Here is a 21,627-nt window from a genome sequence, read left to right on the forward strand (position 1 = left end):
TGATTTGCTTCGGGACAGTTTCGGTAAAACATTTGCTGCAACCATACTCCCTCAGTAGATGGCCACATATCGACAGCAGCCGGGAATCCTGTGTCGTTCACCACTTTACTGTGAAGTAAATACGACAAGTAAACAAAACTCGGCCTAAAGGTTAAGTCGTCCGAGAAGTTAATTTCAGTGCAACGCTTTTCGAGATGCTTACATTAGATCGAGAGCTACAGAGCTTTGACCACGAAGTTGGCTTTGGCGTCAAATTTGTCGACTAACTTTTTGTTGATGGACGCTATTTTGGTCAGAACCTAGCCTATAACAGCTCCGCTGAAAAACACGTTTGCATGCTAGTGTGCGCCTGTACTACAACTTTAAGGAAGTTGACGAATTCCTGGAATAAACGTGCGGCCGCGTCTCTAGCGGACATCCGAGATGGTTATGTGGTGGAAGTGAATGCGAGGAGATACAGGCGATGCTGAAGCCCTTGTCGGGGTTATGAGACATATATTGCGGTTGACGTCGGGTTGTTTGAGTTTGGGCAGTGCATGCGACACTCGCCAAGGGAAGCCCACCGACTCAGGCACAACGTCGTATATAAAAGACGTGTTTCCCCGGTGCAGCCGCGCCGCATCTACACGACTCCCGTCTACATTACGCCACATTGTATTCGATGACGGCCGTCGTGACCATTGTCCAGCCGTGTTGCGCGACCGAAAAATAGCTCACTAGAAATGACAGCATAACTTCGGCGGTTACAAAAAACTGCTCGTTTGGTTTCACTTCCGTTAAAAAAAAAATTGACGAAGCTTGCTCTAAGTCGTGCAAGGCTTGAACCATAGCGAAGCTGGAGGATTTCTTTCTATGTAAGCACCGAAGGGCGCACCACCACGCATTGCATTAGGTTTGAAATTGTTTATTTACATGTTCCGTCGTCGCTTTTCACTGTGGTAGTAGTAGTCATCGTCATATTCATCTATTTCGTCGCCTTCCTCATGCATGCCTGGAGGGCCCGGGTCGTTTTGTTCTAAAGTAGAACACGTCAGCACGTGCTAGAACTGGCGGCAACCGGCTTCGCGAACTGGGTGTCTGTAGCGCGAGCTGCCTCGTGCTCCCCAGTTGAGGTGCGGACGCACGTATCTGTTTTCTTGTTATTTTCTTGGGAGCGCCACGCGTAAGCCTAGACGACGCACGGCACTTCTCGTGAAGCGTGTGCTCACGTACGCGGTAAACGGTAGGAGTAACGCTGCCCACATTACGACCAGCAACAACAGCTCCGCTGCTAAAAGCAAAACGACTAAAGTTCAAGAGAAAGTTCCTCGTAAAATTCAAGCAATACAAAAGCAGGAGATGCGCTTTTACTATAATGCCCCACCATGTATCGGTCGGACGAAAGGTGGGGAAGAGAGACTTCGGGATGTGTACAGACAGATCGCTTGAGCCAGTCATGCCGCACATCATATTATAAGATGAAACGGAGTCAAATGCACGTTCACTTCCCGATAATGCCACGGCTGTGCCACAAAGTGGAGAAAGCCGCAGGTGTATGCCAACAAAATATGAGAAGAAAAAAGCAAAGAAAAAAAAAAAGCAGCACACGTGAGACTATTTTACACTGCAAGTGTGGCGAGAAGTTCAATGACACAATTGCTGGGATGAGCAACAAGGTGTGAGGTGAAACTTGGCGAAGCACTCGAGGATGCGTACGGCGAGGAGTGTAACAGAGAGAGAGTGATGGCGAGTGGAACGAAGTGCACGACGACGAGAGCAGGAGGTAGCCTGGTCGACGAAAGCATAATGAGGAGAGTGGCCAGCAGCTCACGACGGGGAAGAGAGAGAGAAAGAGAGAGATAGCGCAAGGGAGAGAGAGGGAGAGAAAGCGAGTGAGTGAAAAAGTGTGTGAGAGAGAGAGAGAGATAGATAGATAGATAGAGAGAGAGAGAGAGAGAGAGAGAGAGAGAGAGAGAGAGAGAGAGAGAGAGAGAGAGAGAGAGAGAGAGAGAGAGAGAGAGAGAGAGAGAGAGAGAGAGAGAGAGAGAGAGAGAGAGAGAGAGAGAGAGAGATCAGCCTTTGTAACTGCTAGGCTTGCAAGTTCGGATGAGGTTTGGAATAATGAACACACAAATAATGTACGGATGCCATCAAACAGCAAAAACGAAGTGATAGAGCTCCCTTGTGGAGCTATATGAAGGAGCCTTAGTGACTGCCCTTTCGCACACGCGCTTGCCCACACATTTCGCGCATGCATGCACACACATACATGCCGAGTTCCTCGTCGAGACGAGGTGGCTGCCGAGCCAATAAGAGCACAAGGGCTTCTGGGGCCGTGGCAGCCCCACTGCGCTCGCCTACTGGGGCAGAAAAGTTTGCCTCCGGAGACCTTTTCCACGAGCGAGCAGACCGCTGATCGCGCTGACGCAAATTCCGGCCAAACGCACTGAGTATGATGGATATTGTCCAACGCGGAGCGTGTATACTGCGCACACAGGCGGGTGGGCACGTCTAATCTCTGGAAGGAAGTTGTTCCTGATGGGAAATTTTTTTATAGAGGGCTGCAATCTACGGCCCTTCTTTCGTCGCCAGTACAAAGCCATGTCTTTTATATAGGCTGCTCTCATTCAGTGCCAATATAAGAGCACGTGACGAGAAGTGCGGTGAAAAAGGTTTCTAATAATGGCCATGGTCCAATGTTCTGTAATAACTCAAGTAGATGATCATTGGGACGACAACTATCGCGGCGGGTCATGTCGCATTAGCAAACATTCACTCCATATTATGCGTGGTATATACATCGCTCGGAGCACCAAGTACGTTGGTCAGTATGTTTATACGTTGGTCGGAGTAGCTTTGGCTGCAGATTACGGGGTAAGAGATAGTATTTGACGGTATATATAAGCCGCCATGCCACAGATTGACACAGTGTGCACGCCTGAAAGTGAGCGGAATATTTGAAGCAACTAAATTTGTAATGCATGGTATTAACAAAAAAGTAAAAAAAAAACCCGGTAAATCGTGTCGGCAGAATTTAAACAGTTCTCAGCTGTTATACAGAATTTGCGGGAAACCAGCAAAGTTGATGCTATATGCACGACTCGGAGTCTCGGGGAGGATATCACTCGATTTCACCCACAGTTGAGATAAAATATTTGCACATTTTCACGTGATTTTTAAATGCTGACGACTCCTTTATATTCGTTCTACGCAGCAAATACGGTGACGAAGAAGAGAGCTCGGTGCGAAACAAATCGTCATCACATCGCGCTCTGGTGACTGGGGCTCGCTGCTCCAACACTTCTTGGACAAGAAGACCCTACCCGCCGCAGCTCTTATTTTTTCGCCGAAGCTGTTAGCCTCTCGTTGGTTGGAAAATTTTGTATCGTAAATAAATAAAACCCAGACAGGACCCAGCAGTTCTAGCGCAAGACGCCGAGTGCATGCGTAAGGCTAATCAGACGTGCAGCACACAGCTCAGTATTCGGGTAAAGAAAAAAAAAACCCCTTAAAACACGCATCGAAACCGCATGATGGGTGATAAGGTGCGGGTGAACAATGTGACACCATGTGCTCTGGTAAAGATTAGGTTTGCAGCTGCTCTTGAAAAGGGGTTGACGTCATTCGAGGGCTAGCGCATGCGTCAGGCTAGGCAGGGCCCAGCAGTTCTTTCCCAAGACGCCGAGTGCATGCTGCTGGACCCAGCATTTGCCGCTAGAGAAGCCGTGCGCAAGCGACAAGCCCGACAAAACGACGAGAAACATTTCAAACCCTCGCCCATCAGAATTTGTAGTGGTTTACAACAGCTTCGCAGGTCATCTACCTTTGCAGGGCAGGATGGCGACCGTTTTTTCGGATCCTCACTAAAAGCCAAGGCTACCCGGAACGCGTATTTGCTGTACGCTACAATACTATTCTCACGTAGAGGTTAAGTGATTGAAACGAATCAGAATAACCTCTGGCCCGTGCTTTTCTGCGTCGGAGAACCATACCAGCTACCGTTAAAGAAAAAAAATTAAAGCCGTTCCACTCAACGTGAAAGCTGTCGGAAGTGCAGAGCAGTGATTCGCCACAATGGGCTGTGGCGTCGTTATCCGCTCACTGCTACCACCTATCACGCTCTTCGCCGCCCTGTCTCACTCCTCTCTTGATGAATAGAACGGAGGTTTGTCCAATGCAATTCAAATTTCCCGCCTTCCCAGTGGTCGCGCGCACCTGAACAGTGCGAGCGGGAGTTCCGTTCTTTTCGGGCTTTCTTTCATTCCGCACGTGCCGGCGGGATGAAAGTAGTAGTAGTAGAAAAGTCCTTTACGGTTGGCCAGAGGGAGAAAGTGCCTAGCGCGGCGAGGAATTGGGGGTCATGTTATGGGGGATTATCTGGTGAAGAACCATTGGGGAGTGCACTGTCGAGAATGTATGCAAATGGTCTGAGAATGCAGCGCGGTGCCAGATTAAATGGCTTAGGTTCGCGATAGAGGTCGCTGAAGAGTGCAGACAACGTAGGGGAGGGTGGGGGGAGGGGGTGGCTTCCCAGGGTGAACCAATTTCGATATGATGTGAGGAGTGAGAGCAGCGTTGGCAGGTCTTATTAATGAAAATTTCGGCTGGGCGTGGTTGAGAAGGGGCGCCGTTGAGGCAGCCAAGCGGGGTACTTGATGCTAGGCGCGTGGCGAGCGTAGTCCAGTTGGCGAAAGGAGGTGGACGAGACAGCAGCAGGGGATTGGTCATTAGCGGAGGGGTTCCGAGGAGGCTCTCCCTAGCCGCCGAGGGTGTGGTCTGGTTGCCATGTTCCTGCACTATGCACCCCGGTATCCATTTTTGGGGCTGAGCCATCTCACAGCTGCCACCACTGTTGTGACTGGCCATCCGAGCGCAGTCAACTGTGCTGCGATTTTGCCTTGCTCTGCCCGCTATCGACGCGGCGCAGAGCAGCGTGATGAAGTTCTCGAGCCGACGAAGAGTTGAAGCAACATTTATATACAGTATGTACAAGGGTAACAAAAGGGTTAAATGGCGCGCACAAAGGCTACAGCACGTCTCCACTCGGTGCCTCCGAAAAGGCCGCCCTCGATGATGCTTCCGGGCTGTTTTATACCCCCGGGGGTCCGTTGCAGCCGCGAGCGGTTGGATCGCTCGAATCAGGACTCTCGCTGGCCGAAGTTTGAATCCGACGAATGGGGGCGAAGCGGTTGCGTCAGCCGAGCCGCCAAATGGGGAAAGGGAAGGCGACTAAGCGGAACCGTCTCCAGGCATGTAGCTGCGTGTCTGCCGCTGGCCGTTCGTACGAGGCATAATTCGGCACAGCCGCGGAGAAGGGAAAAGGAGAGGCGACTCTGCGGCGATTTCAAGTTGGGGAACGTCTGCCGCGCGTGGTTTGGGTTGGGCGCTCGGTCACAACACCGTGCCAGGCGAGTTTTAGGGCCATTCTGAGCGAGTGTGTTGACCATAGTTTGAATCTGGTGGACAGTAGGATGGTCAGAGAAAGCCTTGTTGAACTCGTCAATAGCTGTTTTTAGAGTCGGTGAGGATACGAATGCGGGCAGGTAGTGGAACAGAGACGTTGTAGGCAAGATGGTCCGGTGAATGGCGAATGCCACGCAGTTCGGCTTCAGTGGGAGACGGATATGTTTTCTAACGGAACCGTCGAATTCGGGTAGTACCCGCCGCTGTGGCTCAGTGGCTAAGGTGTTGTGCTGCTGAACACGACGACGCGGGTTCGATTCCCGGCCGCGGCGGCCGCTTTTCTGATGGAGGCTATAAGCAAGAATGCCCGTGTTTCCGAGATTTCGGCGCACGTTAAAGATCTTCAGGTGGTCAAAATCAACACGGAGCCCTCCACTACGGCGCGCCTCATCGCCTGCATTGCGTCGGCGCGTTAAACCCTACAAACAATCAATCGAATACGGGTCGTGCTGGACAATGCCACGCGAGGCCCATTCGGTGTTGGTCCAGGCTGGCATCGGTAAAGATGTCAATTTCATCTGGAGGTTCGTGTCCAGGATTCGACGAAGGGCATTTTGGCGTGGACACATCCTTGCTTTGGGAATGCCAGGTCGCTGATGGGGCGGTATCAGAAGTAGCCTTTCCCAGGGGGCAGGCGGCGCCTGACTCAATGGTTGTGACAACATAGTTCGAGTATCTCACGCAGCGAACACCGCTCCCTGACACGTAAGAGATCGGCGTTGTTCGTGTTAAAGGGCAGTTTCAGAAAGCAGTTCTTCCACGAGAGGAAGAGAAGCCGCCTTTACGAGGGCATTGATACGGGTATGTCGCGGCACTCCAGCCATTGTTCAGAGCGTGGCTCTGTGCAGTACTGATAACTGCTTCTTGTAACTGTTCCGAGAGGGTATATGTGGGATGAAAGCAAGCACAAGCGCGCGCCCCTGACTAGAACAGCGCGACCGGGATCTCGCACGTGCCGGCGCCTGACTGCGCAGTTTGGAACGCGTCGCTTTTGGCGGCCACTTTTTTTTTGCTTACTATCGTTAAAACCAACACAACAGGCATTTTTAACTAAATGGACGCGGGGGCTGCCGGTTATATACACAGATTTTGCCTCAAATGTACCTGCAGTCACTTTGCGCCAAAAAAACGTGGGGATTAGGACAAGCGCCAGCGGTGCCGGAGTTAAGAACGGTTATGACTATATAAACCGCTTGGTTTTCGAAGCCTCTGCGGGACGCCCTTACGGTACGCCGTCGGGCTCTACTTGGCTCCGTTATCTCGCTGTGCCGCCTGATTCCGGCAGTCGCTTACTGACACCAAACAGCGTTACAGCGAGCGAGCTACGATGACAAGGTGAGCCCTTCAAGTGCTCTGTACGTAAAAGAGCAGCATTTATGCATGCAGATATATCGTCACGGCAGCACTACCTGGAACTAGCTTCGACGCGCTCTGGAGACCGCCCTTCTGAGCCCACGGCCCGATGTGTCCATCGACGGCCGCTGCGAGGGCAAAGCGGCCGCGCGGAAGGATGATCGACAACACCGCGTCCGGCCTAACCGCGACCGCGGGCCGCAAAATAAACAGCCGCGAGTTAACCTGGACTCGCGTTGCACCCCGGCTTCGTTCGGCCAAGGCGGGCTGCCCGTCCGTGGCGTTGCACGCGAGCGATGCTGAGAATAGTAGCGCGAGCAGAGTTGTGTTTTTCTTTCGTGCACACGCGCGCATATGTTGGCCAAAGGCAACCAACCACGAACGTCGAAAGCAGGGCCGTAAATTAATTCCGCCGCGCGCGAGGCGTTATCTAACTGGCCCCACGGGTGCCTTGCTGGTGCTATAGCGGAAAGCTAAACTTTCTGCGTTGGCGATGAACAAGTTGGAGAATTACGGCGACATGACCGTTGTCGACGTGTTTGGACGCTGATGTTTTCCCCGCCGATTTATCGACGGCCATTGCAAAACGTGTTTCCACAACATTCGAGGAGGCCGTGGCGATGGTTTTCTACATATGTAAATGTCGGGCAGCGGCTAAAAATGGGCGCCCGTTTCGCGTTTGTGGTTTGTGTAGCTCGACGTATCCTCGCTGCACGGTTCTTCAGTGACCATTTCAGAGTACGGAGCGCGATAACGGGTACCCATGTCACGTGTGCGTTTTGATGGGCGAAGTAGTACGGCATCGCGAGGCCTACAGAGATAGGTATCATGAATCAGCTGTTCAGTGTCTAATCTGCGTACCGCGAATTCTTCGACCACGCGCGAAGCGCCTCTCTGTTGCGCAGCGGAGAAATGCAGCGTCCATGTATGCCCTGCGGTGAAATTTTTGCCCCATTTCACGGCGACAGTAGCCGCCATTTTCGAGCTGTTACGTAACATTACGTCATTTTTACGCAGGCTGAAGTTGTCAATGTGTGACGTGATCGTTCCCGCCAGTTGTTTAAATTACGTCACGCCTTCTCAGCCAATCACAGAGGGCGCGTGACATACAAGCCGCATTGTTGTTGAATAGCAAAGACAGGCGTACGTTGCATGTCTGCTGCATTTATTCCAGTTTTTCATTGCCGGCCAAGAATTATGCGCTTTCAGTAAAGAGAAATAAGTTAAACTTTAGAAGTGGTGCCCGTAAACGCCATGAAACGTCAAAATGACGACAGCACACACAACCGACGCGTCTTTGAGTGGGATGATGGCGGCCATTGCCTGGACATCTACAGACCTGCCAGAATTGAATGGATCCCGGCAAATTTCCAACACATACGGCCTTGTAGAAGAAGTAGAACTTCTGGGAATTCTGGCAGCCACCCGGCAAATTTATGAGCATTCCGCCCATCTTAGCGCGAAGAAATTTCGCATTATCACGGATTCTTATGTTGCTGTCCGAGAATTGAACCGTCCATTTTTCCCGAACATCACGGCGACAAATATCCTGACCACGATACGAGACCTACAAATTGAAGGATTCAAAATTCGCATTGTTTGGACTCCGGGACATACTTCCGGCGCACAAGGCAACCGCATGGCTCACGACGCAGCCAGGGAGAGGCTACTATCACCTCCCACGGTGCCCGCCACGCCCGTCCCCTCTCTCCAAGCAGATTGGCAACTCCGGCTACGTCTCCTCAAAAAAGAAAGCAGTAAGCGGTTGCAAGCTGAAACTCCGGTTGGCATCCTTGCGCCTCTCAAGCCCTTTTCACGTTCGGGCGAGGTATTTGCCAATAAAGTGTATGCAAATGCACCACACATTGTACATAAGTGGTCAGCCCCGGCAGGCTCTCAACTGCACCGATGCCCCCACTGCAATAGTAATGCCATACCAAATCTCTTCCACTTAATTTGGGTCTGTCCTATATTCGCCCGTAACCGCCGTCAACTGCTAACTGTGGGTCCTGCACCCACGACTGAACTGGAGCACGTTAGTCGCGTCCGTGAAGACCCCGCTACTCTAGAAATAGTTACCCAGTACGCGCTTGAAAACGGTCTGTACAAAGTGTATAGCGGTCTGACAGACTTTCCCGGACTGGCCATTCCCATCCACGACCAATGTCAACAGTGCAAACTGTGCATTTTGGTGCCACTGACAGAGTGAAATGTGCATCTTGTGAATAGGACCTTACAACTAGAAGCGCGTACGCTGTGTGAATTGTGATGAATTGTGACCTCTCCCTTTCTGCTCCCCCTCCCCCATCCTCACTTCCCCACAGGGCCTCATGGCCTCTCGTCCTTAATAAAGTATTTCACTCACTCACTCACACACAACCGCTTTGTCAACCGGAAGCACGTGACCAAAATTTAAAGCAAATGAGAAAAGACTTCCGGCAAATTCACAGTTCACTGTGAATTTGTGCAGTCGAGAATAGGGCCCCGGCTTGTGGAAATTTGTCCGGCATCCGGATGTGCACCTCGTGCGCGTGCACCGCGCCTCTCGACGGCATCGGAACATCCGGGGCGGTTAGGAGTCACATGTTTATTTTTACTTAAAATCAGTTCGATGTGTTTTTTTTTTCGAACTTGTTTGGCTGTGAACGGACGATGGTGTGTCAGAAGAAGGAGTGCGTGTCAAAGCGGGCTGGGCAGTAGATTTCAGCTGTTATTTTCTCGGAGTGAGTACTCGTGTTGGAAACTTTCCTGCAGCCATGTCTGTTGTACCTTACGTGGCCTTTCACCTCATCATGGATTATTTAAGTTTGCCTTTGGGCCCACATCGTTCAATCGGAGTAAACTCTCCAGCAAGAAGTTCGCCCCTACGCGGTTCGTCAATTGAGCAACCTGTCACGATCAACAGATAAAATGGACGCAGTTGTAAACATTGCCTGACTGCACTATTGCGGTAATGTTTTGAGCATGTCCCCCTCATTTGGACAGTTTTTTGCCCTTTTTCTTCCATTTTCTTGCATTAGAAAACTGTGCTCGAGAAACGCCGTTTCGCTTGCACCATTATCTTCGATTTTGTGGCGGCGCGTGTGGCATTGCTTTTGCAAGTAAACAGGGTGAATTTTAAGCCATCGCGAGCTTGTTTATGTGATGTAAGTCAGGCCGGAGCCATTGTAGAGATAACGTAAGCCGTAGCAGAAGTGGCCCACTAGATTTCAGAAACCGTGACAGCTCCAGAGCACCCTGTTAACAAGTGTTTTTGAGACGCACTTCGCACCGCCGACGCAGAGGCTCATCATCGCTGCCGTCGAGAGAACCCACGAGTGAGTGCTGCTGCGCCCAAATATCGCATTCGGGAGTATCGTAATCGCCAGCCAATTTTTTCGTTCCCTCTGATGCGCCGCTCCAACTTCCCACTAACCAGTGTCTGTATATGCGAGAGTGTAGCTACATCATCTCTCTCTCTCTCTCTCTCTCTACTTACTCCAAACTCCTCTCCAACGTGATTTTTTCACGAATGCACATGGGTTGCAACGAAAGAGTTGTCTGCGTACACGGGAACGCCAGATTTTCCTTTCGTCTACCATACGAAGCTTCGCTTCAAAAATATCGACAAATTCGCTCTTTCGATTTCTGTTAAACTCTGAAAAGGAATGCGCTAGCTAACGCTGGACGGGTCGCAGTTATGTAAAGAGCTCTGCTAAACGCCGGAAGTCGATCACTTCGGGAGAACGCCTCTGCTTCTGTTCAAACTAACGGGGTCAGTGTGACGTAAGTCAGCTTCTCAGTTAGCTTCATGACGGCTGGTAGAACTAGCAAAGGTATGCTGTTTTTAACGGAGATGCCCCTTGCGTGCCATTTTTGCAGATGATGGAACGGAGCTCATTTTGCGAGTTCAGATGATGGGACGCTGGAACCTCCGAGTGTTTTTGTTGCTTTTTCCTATTTTCGAGCTATGACAAGCATGTCCGCGTTTTCAGGTCGAGCGGGTGGCGGTAGACAGCACGGCGCCCCGCAACGGCGCGAGGGGCTGTCTGGAGTTTAAGCGACGCAGATTTTTAGTAAAAATTTTTTCAACGCGTCCGCGCATTGGAGGCGCGTGACGCCATTTACGGAGCGCCGGCGCGGGGGCCTCGGAGTGAAACCATGCCGTATTCGAGAAGATAAAGGCGCGAAGTCGCTAGGTGGCGTGGCGATTCTCCTGTCCGCGCGTTGTGCTAAGCGATATAAAAAGCAAACAAAGTTGCTTAGAAAGAAGCGCACTTAAAGCAAACGAAAGTGTCTCTGGGGAACACAATGAAGCATCTTCAGCAAATCAGGGTGTCTAAACAGACATCCAAAAACTGCTCCCTGTCTACGCACCTGCAAGAGACTTGCAACAGATTATCGTTTAATCTTTTTACCACGCCTCATCGGTCCCGTCTCCACTCCCATAGTAGAAACGTGGCCGAGGGTGCTGTCATTTCGTGTCTATAGGGTCAGCCACGTTGAAGGCCCGCTTCAGTCATCGTTGCTTCTCATCCTCATCGATCATTGCGTATGAGCGACGCTCGGCGTCCGCACTACTCGAAGAAACTCGCAGCGTGGATGTATCTCCAAGCACCGCAGCCAATCGGTTGCGAGCCCAAACCACCCATACCGCGTTCTCTGACCCCTTCGAAAATGTGAAAGAGTGCGTACTTCCACTCCTTCGTGCACGCGCGGGGCGGATTTAGCGCCACTTCCTCTTGTTGCGAAGCCAGACATGCAGCGGGTGTGTAGGAAGAGCGGCGCGCTCACCGCATCCGGTGATATTGTAGGTGGCCAGGAGAGCGGCCTCCGCATCCGAGCGGTGTCCCGGCGGCCAGCACTTGATGTTGTTACCCAGGAGACCGAAGATGCTGCTGTTGCGCGCGATCTGCATCTGGATCCACTTGCTGCTGCAGTTGCACGCCAGCTTGTTGTCGCTGATTAGCCTGCACGCGCATGCGCACAGGGGTGTTATATAACAAGGACTTCTCCCATTCTGCGTTAGCCACGCTCTGAAAAATGTGCACCACCTGTAACGTAAGCAGTGCGCCGCTCCACGAGAAGGATTCCTACCATAATACTTGGAAAATTTCGAATCACTGGAACACTGTAGGGAAAAGTACGCTCCTGAGGCTTTAACGAATGACGAATGTGGTAGAAATACAACTCGTATCGACCAAAAATAAAGAGCGAGAGAGAATGGGAAGAGTCAAAAAGAAAAAAAAAAGCGACGACTGTATTCGACCAATTGGATGAAGGAAGCCAGAAAACAGCCACGATGTTTTCCGACCACACAGTGTGACCTGGTTTTCCTCGGTTACACAGTGACCGAGGAAAACAAGCCGCACTGTGACTGCTTCTCGGTACGGGAGCGCTAATTAACTCTCGAGTACTGGTGACTTGTCCCAGATAAAAAAGGCGCTGTTCTCATAGCACGTTAGACCATAATCTTTGCCGGGACTCAACAACCCGGATCTAGATTACAACCGAGGCATACGTCATCTGAATATATGAGGGGTGGGGGATGGGGAGGGGGGGGGGTAAATCGAAAGAACGGAAGGTGCATAAAGAGAATAAATGCAAATTGCAGAGCATATAGTTATGCATTAAAATTAATCACTTCATTATGCCCGCAAATTTTAGCTTCTTTTCACCCTTGCACATAGGGTGTGGCGGAAAAGGTTTGTTTCCCAGGCGGATTATTATTCAGGCAATAAACTGTTTGCTTAAAGTATACAGTTTACTGCGGTTCTTTCAACCAATAATTAAATTTGTTGTCATACCAACGTCTTTAATAAAATTTGTGTTAGCGTCAGTGCTCGTGGTCTTTTATGCCCACGTAAAAATAGGATCGGTTTTCTTTGCGCATGCTGCGTGCGTTACTCGCTGAGTAACAATTTCTTCGACGTAAACAGAACCGATAAATTTGTACTAGGGACATGCACACCGTGGTCCACCTTCCTAGGCACTTGCTACCCACAAGTTCATACGTCGAAAAGTTTATCCGCGTACTTCGCCTATTACGCATTTATCCGATTTTGCTGAGGTTATAGCTGGTTTTCCTCGTTTCTTCTTGCGTTCTTTTTGCCGGGCATTGAGGACCGAAAATGATAGTAGTGGGGAACACACAGGCAGTACTTGTAAGGCACTACTGGTTCAACAGGGCGGCGACTGCATACTCACAGTTCGATGGCTTGTAATCCATCGATGGCGGTCCAAGCGAACACCTCTATCTGGTTGAACCTGAGGTCGCTAAAGCACAAAGGAAAATGCGAAGAAACATGACCGCCGGCTCAGAAGGGAAGCGTGTCGGAAGTAGCACATGGGTGCAACTTCGCCAATGCATTGAGTTAAACACAGTTACAAAGGCCTCATGGGAAAATTCAGAAGAATTGTAAGGTGGGAACAAAGCGGGAGTGGCGCGCGTTTTGTGTCTAGGATACTCTTTTTAATCCTTAATGTTAAACCCCTAGCCAGTCAAAACAAATCGGCTCCCCTTCGAAAATTCCTAGCAGGCTTAATTTGCGTTGTTCGTTATCGACGCCATTTCTAGATTCACAGTCCAGGCCTAAATGTAAGTCTTCTGCATCAATATTTTCACTGTTAGAAAAAAAAAAAACAACGCACAAACCTGTTGTGGCGCTGACGTTCAATTACACGTCAGCGGGCCGCTCTTTAAAAGTTGAAAACTTGTATCAGTAACGGTTATCCTAAATAAGTAATATGATTATATTATACTATTATATGATTTACTATAATTGTTCCCTACGTTAAGAAACAAGCTTTGTGTAATTAGAGGCAAACAGTTCACAAGGTTAAACAAATGTATAATTTTCTTTCAATGTTTAGAGCCACGCACTGACAGTAATACGTGAACAATGACTTGTCGGTATGCATAAAACAAAACAAAAAAGTAGAGGATAATAAAAAAAATACCGATGAGGAACACATCGAAACGAAGACGTGAGGAGAAGGAAAAGAGAAAGACGCAGAAAGGGAAAAGGCAAGCAGCGAAAGAGTGAGACTGAGAGAGAGAGAGAGAGAGAGAGAGAGAGAGAGAGAGATTAGGCAAACCCAACGCATGCAAACTAACCGGTTAACCAATTAACCAAACACGTGAAAACGTAACGGTTGTTGTGATGCTTGCATGGGTCAGAGTCAGTTGGTACGGTCTGCATTTTTGTTGTTTTCAGTTCAGTTGCCGCAAATTTTGTGCTGCTGAGCACGAAGACACGGGTTTGATTCCCGGCCGCGGCGGCCGCTTTTTTGATGGAGGCGAAAAGCAAAAACGCCCCTGTGTACGAGATTTCCGCGCACGTTAAATATCCCCAGGTGGTCAAAATTAATGCGGAGCCCTCCACTACGGCGCGCCTCATCGGCTGCGTTGCGTCGGCGCGTTAAACCCCACAATCAATCAATCAGTTGCCGCTAATCCCCGAAACGACGATGAATTGTTCTCTGTCTCTCAGACCTAATAACAGCATAAAAGGTGCGTTTAAGGCCTCGACATTTTGGAATAGTGGCCAGCTAATTAATATTCCCCCTTCACGACCCACATTCATAATCCTCAGCATTGAGGGGTGTTTTTTTTATCTTCATGTCTGTGCTAAAACTGTCCGCGCACTAAGATTGAATTCTGCTCAAGACATTTTGTGCCAAAGACAATTCGCCCGGTTCTCGAAGCTCGTGACACGAACCCGCGGAAATTAGACAGCTTGATCGTTGAGGGAAAATTTCCTCCCGAGCTTTAAAGCTTCCCGGAAATTTCCTTCGGCAGCATACCGTAGTTGGTTGACTCAACTGTATATGGAAACATCCCCTGATTGCACATGCCGTAACGGCGGCCCGGAGCGCCGCGTTTCCTCCACTCCCGTTGTTTGGCCTCGGCGTTGAAACGAAGGGCGTTTCCGCGCGCTGCCGCGGCCTACAGGGCCACCGAACCTCGGCGACAAAAGGCCAGCGGGTGCGCTCAGGGTTCGTGCCACGCGCTGTGGGCTGTCATTGAGACGGATCGCGATTCCTGGGGGAAATATCGCGGGGTGCCGCTCGCCTCGACACTTTCGCGGCGAATGCGCTTCTCTGGAAAGACGGGCCGAATTAATGAAAAACAAGGGGCTTATATACTTCGGTTCAATGTCACGCCGGGTGACATTGTCTGAAAGCCAGGCGTTACTTTTTTTTGAGGGTCACGTAAGAATTGATGCAAGCCGTTTGTTGTTCTCTCGTAGGGGCAAATTTGATTCGTGGAGGAGAAACTGAGAATAAAAGCGAAAGAAATGTGCACAGCTTCGCGTACAGCGGGAGTTCGGAGGGAAGCCTTGAAGGGAATCACCTCGGGGTGAGTGGCCACGAGGATTTATGCGAGCTCCGAGGAACGACACGGCGGGCCGGGACGATATGCGCAAGGACAGAGGTAATATACGAGTTTGGAGGAAACGGACGAGGCCTTGCCCAAGCGCGACGAGCGATTTTTTACCCCCTACAACCTTTTCCTGAGAAGTGCGAGGCGCCTCGCTCTTGTTTTATACGAAAATTATGGCCCGGGGAGTAATACACCCGGAGAATTGTACAGCCTCATTCGCAGGAACGGGGTGTTCTTGTTTTATCTTTATATCCGTGCGCGGCGCGCGTTTCGGTGCGAGCGCCGGTGACGTGACGTTGGCAGCCTTTATCTTCATTTGTGTCCTTGCACCAGGAGGCGAGAGTTCTAAAACGGGAGTTTTGTTAGGCAGAGCGCCTCCGTAAGTCGTTCAGGCGCGGCTTTCTCGGCCGGTAACACGGGTTTTCAGCTCGCTCTGGACGTGTAAAAACAACAGTATATGAGAAAACGAATCAGTTCAGCCAAGAAAAATGATCTTCAGCGTGCACAAACGTGGAGACAAATCTATGCTGACATTTGGTGTTTAAGCCTAATGTATCCTTAACTGTGTTCTTTTTTTTTGTTCCCGTTGTCGTTACTGCTTCCGTTGTAGGTATTTGTACGCTGATGTGCGTCCTGCGCAAATGCAAGCGGACGCAATGGTGAGAAGATAAGGCGTTGTGCTGCTGAGCACGAGGTCGCGGGTTCGATTCCTTCCTGGCCGCGGCGGCCGCTTTTAAGGTGGAGGCGAAAAGAAGAAACGCCCGTGTGTACGAGGTTTCGGCGCACGTTAAAGATCCCCAGGTGGTCAAAATTATTCCGGAGCCCACTACGGCGCGCCTGATCGCCTGCATTGCGTCGACGCGTAAAACCCTACAATAAATCAATGAATCAATGCTGAGAACATTATTACTGCGTGAGCAAGAGATGTGGTACGTTGGCAAAAATTTGCGCTGTCGATCCGCCAACAAAGCGGAAAACCCTACTTGATGCCGGAAAACTCCCGCTGCGTTCGTTTTCTCGTGCGGTCTCGCTGATTGGCTGCCTGGGTTGTTCTTCGTGACGTTTTCGGATGCGCAGCCAATCACGCAAGACCGCACGAAAAATCGGACGCACCGGACGTTTTCCGGCACCCAGTAGGATTTGCCTCAGAGAGCGGTTGAACGGAGAGTGATAAAACGCGTGCGGATATTGTGACGTCAGGCGAGACAGTGGAAGAACTGGCAGCGGTGGCGCAGGGTTCGCACCGCAGGCGACCTTGTTGCCAGCGGATTGACACGCCCCGTCATCGCTTGTACGCGTTGTGAAACGGACTGCGCAGCGAGTTCAGGGCCGAGTACGTGGCAAAGGAAAAGGGAATGGGAATGACGGCGACAAAATACCGACACTGGTGGGCAATAAAAGCAGCGACAGGCAACCAGTGCCGATTTTAAAGTAGCAAATGTGCCCCCTGAGACGGTTAGAATGCAAAGCACGGCTGACGCAGTGTGCGAAGGGCCGGCGAGAAACGTCGTGTTGGGGACTTCTAGAGCCGCGCAAGGCGTGCGCATCGGGCTGTGCCTCAGGTTCGCAACTGAGATGGGTGAGAGGTTCACGCATTCTCAGAGAGCCGCAAATGGATCTTCTGGTAATTTTTGTTGAGGGTTCAAGTTGCCTGAAAAACTTGCTTCAGAAACTGTGCACTTTGTGCAGGTGCAATATATATATAGTTATGATGCTAAGCATTGGCGTCAAAACTCACGAACGAAAATTGGACGTGATGTGTAAAAAGCGCCTAGTGCGTGAGAACGCAATTGACATTGATAGGCTCACACATCTGGCTGGTAGAGTCACGTGACACGAGACAGTATACGAGACAATCACGCACAGTACTCGCCAACAAACAGGTTTCATAAAACTTTTGTTAACAAATACGATAATTTCTTGGGATACTTAAAGATAAAATTTTGGTCTGTCTGTGTCCTACAAACAGATAAGCCGCGACTTTCGCGTGGGTCCCTGGTGTATCATGTGGCGAACTGTAGATCCCGTATCTCGAATGGTGCGGGGGAGTTGGGTCAGAGAGGAGTAGAGGAAGAGTGGTATACAAGTAGAGAAGAAGGAATGGGGAGAAATAGGGGGAGAGAGGGATGTAGCGGGTACAAAAAGAGAGGAGGGAACGAATCTAGAGAGAGGGGGAAATAGAAAAAAGATGAGCACGAGAGAGCGTGTAGCGAAAGAAAGGGGTGGTAAGTTTGATGGGGAATGAGGAAGAGGATATGGGGAAGGCAAGAGGTTGGAGGAAGGTACGGAGGAGGAAGAGAGGGTCAATTGAATAAAACGGTGGATAGGAGGAAGAGCAAAAAGCACGACAGAAAGTGTGTTGGACAGGACAGGGAGGGGAAATACATCAGAGAAATGAGAGTGGGTTGGGGAGGGAGGGTATTGTGAGGAGGGAGAGGGGAAAGGCAGTACAAGCAACGAGGGAGGAGAAGCAGAGGGAGGAAGGGGTAGTGTAGGAACGCGGGGATCGGAGAGGAGGCGAAAGCGCGGGAGAATGGTAGGATTTAGAGGGCTTGGGGAGGGATACAGAAATAAACCTGTTGCACTATTCACGTCCGATTAGTAAGTGAAAAGGGAGGGGGAGAGGGAGGAGGGAGGAGGGAACGCGACGTGTTAGGGGTGGTAGAAATGCCATTGTATTTCGTCGACATTTGCAGCGAGGCAAGCAGACACGGGGACACTTTTTTGTCAATAATTCACACTGCAACAGCGGTTTAAAATCAAGCGGGGTACCACACGCGCTGAAATTGATCCTGGGCGTACATTAAAAATATTAGGATAGACTTGGCCTCTTGCAGTGACAAAATTGCTACTTACATTTTCTGGATTCCTTTGTTGTGCATGAAGGCTTTTGGCGAAATGTACTTGAGGCCGCACTTGTGAATCGTCCTGCGTGCCGAAAAAAAGAAAAAGAAAGGAGGAAAGAGATGCGAAAGGTATAGGGCAAATGCGATTGCAATAGTACGCTGTTTATGCTGCGCTTGTTAGAGCGAGACCATGGTACTGCTCCTGGTCAATACTCTTCGCTGGCGAGAAACATTTACCCGTGCTTAGTTTAAGCAGTCGGATAATGCAAAAACCACCAATGCATGGTGCCCAATATCCGGGGAGATCGGGACGACGCAGGTGCCACACGATGACGATTTGATGACACTTTGCCAATATTTTGATGATTGAAGGCGACTACTGGGATGACATAGCATTTTACCCCGATAGTTACCACCGCGATTACCAGCGCTGAACTTGGTGATTGAAAGCCTGTTGTCGTTTCACGTGGGGTTAATTAATGCAAATACGTCTGCTGATGCACGGAGGTGGGCTTTGCGGGATTAGGGGCAGGCGGAGAGAGTGCCGGCGGATGTCAATACTGCGGTGACGTCTTTGATCGACTCTGATCCCTCTAGTAACGCGAGTTTCATGACGACGAATGGACCAAAAGGCAAGAAAAGGAAGCCTTCTTACGTAGCGGTCGCCTTGGATGAAAAGGTTCCCCCATATGGCGATTGCACGCTCTTTAAACAGGGCCCGTATACCGCTATTACGAGATTACTGTGGATTAGTGCAAGCTGTTTATTCGCAGGGATGATAAATTGGTGGAAGAAGGCATGACGATTTATTATGTGATGATTTGTGTTTGGCGGTTTACGATGATAATTACCACAGTGTCGTAGCGTCATTGGAATGTCGTATATCGCACTGAGAACTGCGCTGTATTTTCGCGTTGCCGGTTCAAGGAATCACGCCCGCCAATTTTCGAAGGCCGCGACAGCGATATTAGCGAGTCAGTTCGTTATTAAAACTTAGCTTTAAAGGTCAATTCAACATAGCTAATGAAGCACGCCAAATTCGCGTCCGATCTCGAGAACCGTACGATGGATGTTCGTATATACCGGACCCCCCGCGGGGTAAGCAACGGTAAAACAGGCGGCGTTTTCCGTAAAGCCAAGATTTTGCTTTCAAGGTCGCGACATTACTCAGTCACAGCCCTCTCAGAGCAGCGCCCGAGCCAACAAAGAAAGGAAAACCATCAAATAAAGAAAAGACGCAGCCGAAGCTAATCCAGATGATCCGCACGGTTGGCCTACTTTGCAGTATCGCGTAATCCCCTCGCCCATTTGCTCACGTTAACAAGGAGAGAAGAAAATGAGAGCGGAAAGAAAATACCCTCATTGTTGGAGTCGTGAGCAACTCAGAGGGAGAGGGGGGACGCCAACAGCCCAGCTTTGGCGCTGCCAGCGGACCGGGATTCTCAGCTACCTCTTTGTCTGCGGGAAGACCCTTTATTTGTTGCACGGGAAGGAGACATTTTTGCCGGATTAGAAAGGGCTAAGCGCGGAGTAAGCTCAACGACGACGTCTTTCGTCGTCGTTGAGCTTACTCAAAGCTAAGACGGAAAGTAAGAGAACAAAACTGAGACGAAAAGAGGAAAAAGAACAGGAAAAGGGGAAACAGAGAAGAATGTAAGCCTCGCGAAATGAGGCTTCTTTTACGGGGGTACCGAAAAGCAGCGAATAAGGGACGATGCAGGGATTGTTGAGAACGACGTCGCATAAAATTGAATGGAGGCGGGGAGCAAAATAGGGCGAGCTCGACTTCTTCGCTGCTTTGGTTGTCGTCGACGGGAACGGTGTCCTTCGACTTTACAGCCCAGTCAACGTAGGCGCGCGGCTCATACGAGCCATTCTGGCTCGTATCTACGGCGTTTCCTCTCCCTCAGTCGCGGGCTGCAACTTGCCTCTCCGTCGTCGGCTGCTGACCGTACTGCTCCAATTTTCCACTCGCTTCCGAGCTAACGAAGGCTACTAATCCATTGGCTTACCATGGACTCTGTAAACGGCACGGATACTATGTTTACTTGGGCGGAGGAGTTGTTTAGGCGGTAAGGACGGGGTCGTCCTCCGCGGCGGCCTACGCCAATCTTTTGCCAGTGGTGAACCCTTACCTATCTTCGGTTCGCTATATGTTCGCTAGGCGATATGTTTGTTGGAAAGAATGGCTTGGGTCATGTGACTGTCTCTGCGAAACCAAAGGGAAGCTTCTGCTCTCTCTCTCCTTCAAAGGTCGGCCTAAAGCAGTTCTTTAGCAAGTCCCGTAACCTGCTAAGAATTCTAAGCAAACATTTGGAAACTGTTCGCGCCCTGGCAATGTCCTGCTGGTTCCAGATGTACCAGCGGTTTAAAACATTACATAGGCAACTGTATACATCGCGGACTAAGCAGCACTGTAGTCATGGCGTTGTTCTCAAGACGCAAAAATCATGCAGCGGAGAAGTAAGCACAGAGCATGGCTGGTTATTGGAATCTCCGTTCCCGTTTTATCGCATGTCTTCCTCAAGTCCCGGAATGGGCACGACGTTCATTGTACGCAGCCCGTCCGTCTGCCCCTTCAAACTGTGGATGCCAAATTTTGAAGTGGGGAAGCTTACGAATACGTGAACGTAGGGTCACTTCTGCAATTCGATTACTGTAGTGTGTACTAATCCCCCTGCTGGGAACCACAGACCATGTTCTTTCCTCAAGTCACTTTTTTCTGTATGAGAAGCACATTTCTGAAACGCGCGCGCGCGCCTGTGTAGTATGTCGCATTCAACTAAAACCCACGTAACAGATCATGCACTTTTTATACGTTCATTGTATGGTTTTTTGGTCCGAGATGACCCGTCATAAGTCATTTCTGCTAGTTCCGGCACACAGATACCTTTGTGTCTGTGTTTATCTCTTTAGTTTGTATGCTTTGTTCAGTATATACCCCTGTTTGTTTTTTGAATGCTTCCCTTTGTGATATGCAATATATGCCGACTTGCGTTCTTTGTTCCCTTTGTGATGTGCATAACTTTTTCTTCTTGCCTTTGTGATGCAGCATATATTTTTTTCTTCAAATCATTCTTTATGATGTTCTTAGAGAGAGAGAGAGAGAACAATCTTTAATGACTAAGTATGGTTAGTCAATTTATAAGAGATTCCGTGTATTTTGCCGCATTCGTGCTTTTTTGTGTACTCTTAACAGCTCTCATCTCTAATTCTTCGGCGATGGAGAGCAAGGGAAATATAAATAAATAAATAAATAAATAAATAAATAAATAAATAAATAAATAAATAAATAAATAAATAAATAAATAAATAAATAAATAAATAAATAAATAAATAAATAAATAAATAAATAAATAAAAAATTCTTGGGTGTATCAGAACCAGAACAAAGTAGTCTACCACGTTCTGGCGTGCACGTAAGTAATAAAAGATTCGCGGCACCATACAAAACGCTTCAGCATGTGCTGCAGCAGGGAGGTCTCAAGCGATTTCCTACTGTGGTCCCAATATAGAGATCAAGACCTTTGAGTGAAACCGGCTTCTAGCTGTTTACAGGCCAATTGAAGTGGATAGAAAACAGTTCACCATTGCTCGAAAATGAAGCAAATATTTACATGAC

At 49.6% G+C, this 21,627-nt stretch overlaps 1 protein-coding gene across 1 annotated transcript in view; it reads right to left on the bottom strand.

The window, feature by feature from the left end:
• LOC144145247 (high affinity nerve growth factor receptor-like) overlaps nt 1–21,627 on the bottom strand; it is a gene marked incomplete in the record, with an annotated part of 187,322 nt that overhangs the window by 51,146 nt on the left and 114,549 nt on the right. The window contains 3 exon segments of the mRNA XM_077676784.1: nt 11,571–11,744; nt 12,982–13,050; nt 18,017–18,088. Of these exon segments, the coding sequence (XP_077532910.1) occupies nt 11,571–11,744; nt 12,982–13,050; nt 18,017–18,088 (315 nt within the window).

The sequence above is a fragment of the Haemaphysalis longicornis genome, unplaced genomic scaffold (genome assembly GCF_048455015.1).
Source record: "Haemaphysalis longicornis isolate Haplotype H1 unplaced genomic scaffold, Haemaphysalis longicornis Haplotype H1 scaffold_7, whole genome shotgun sequence".
NCBI lineage: Eukaryota > Metazoa > Arthropoda > Arachnida > Ixodida > Ixodidae > Haemaphysalis > Haemaphysalis longicornis.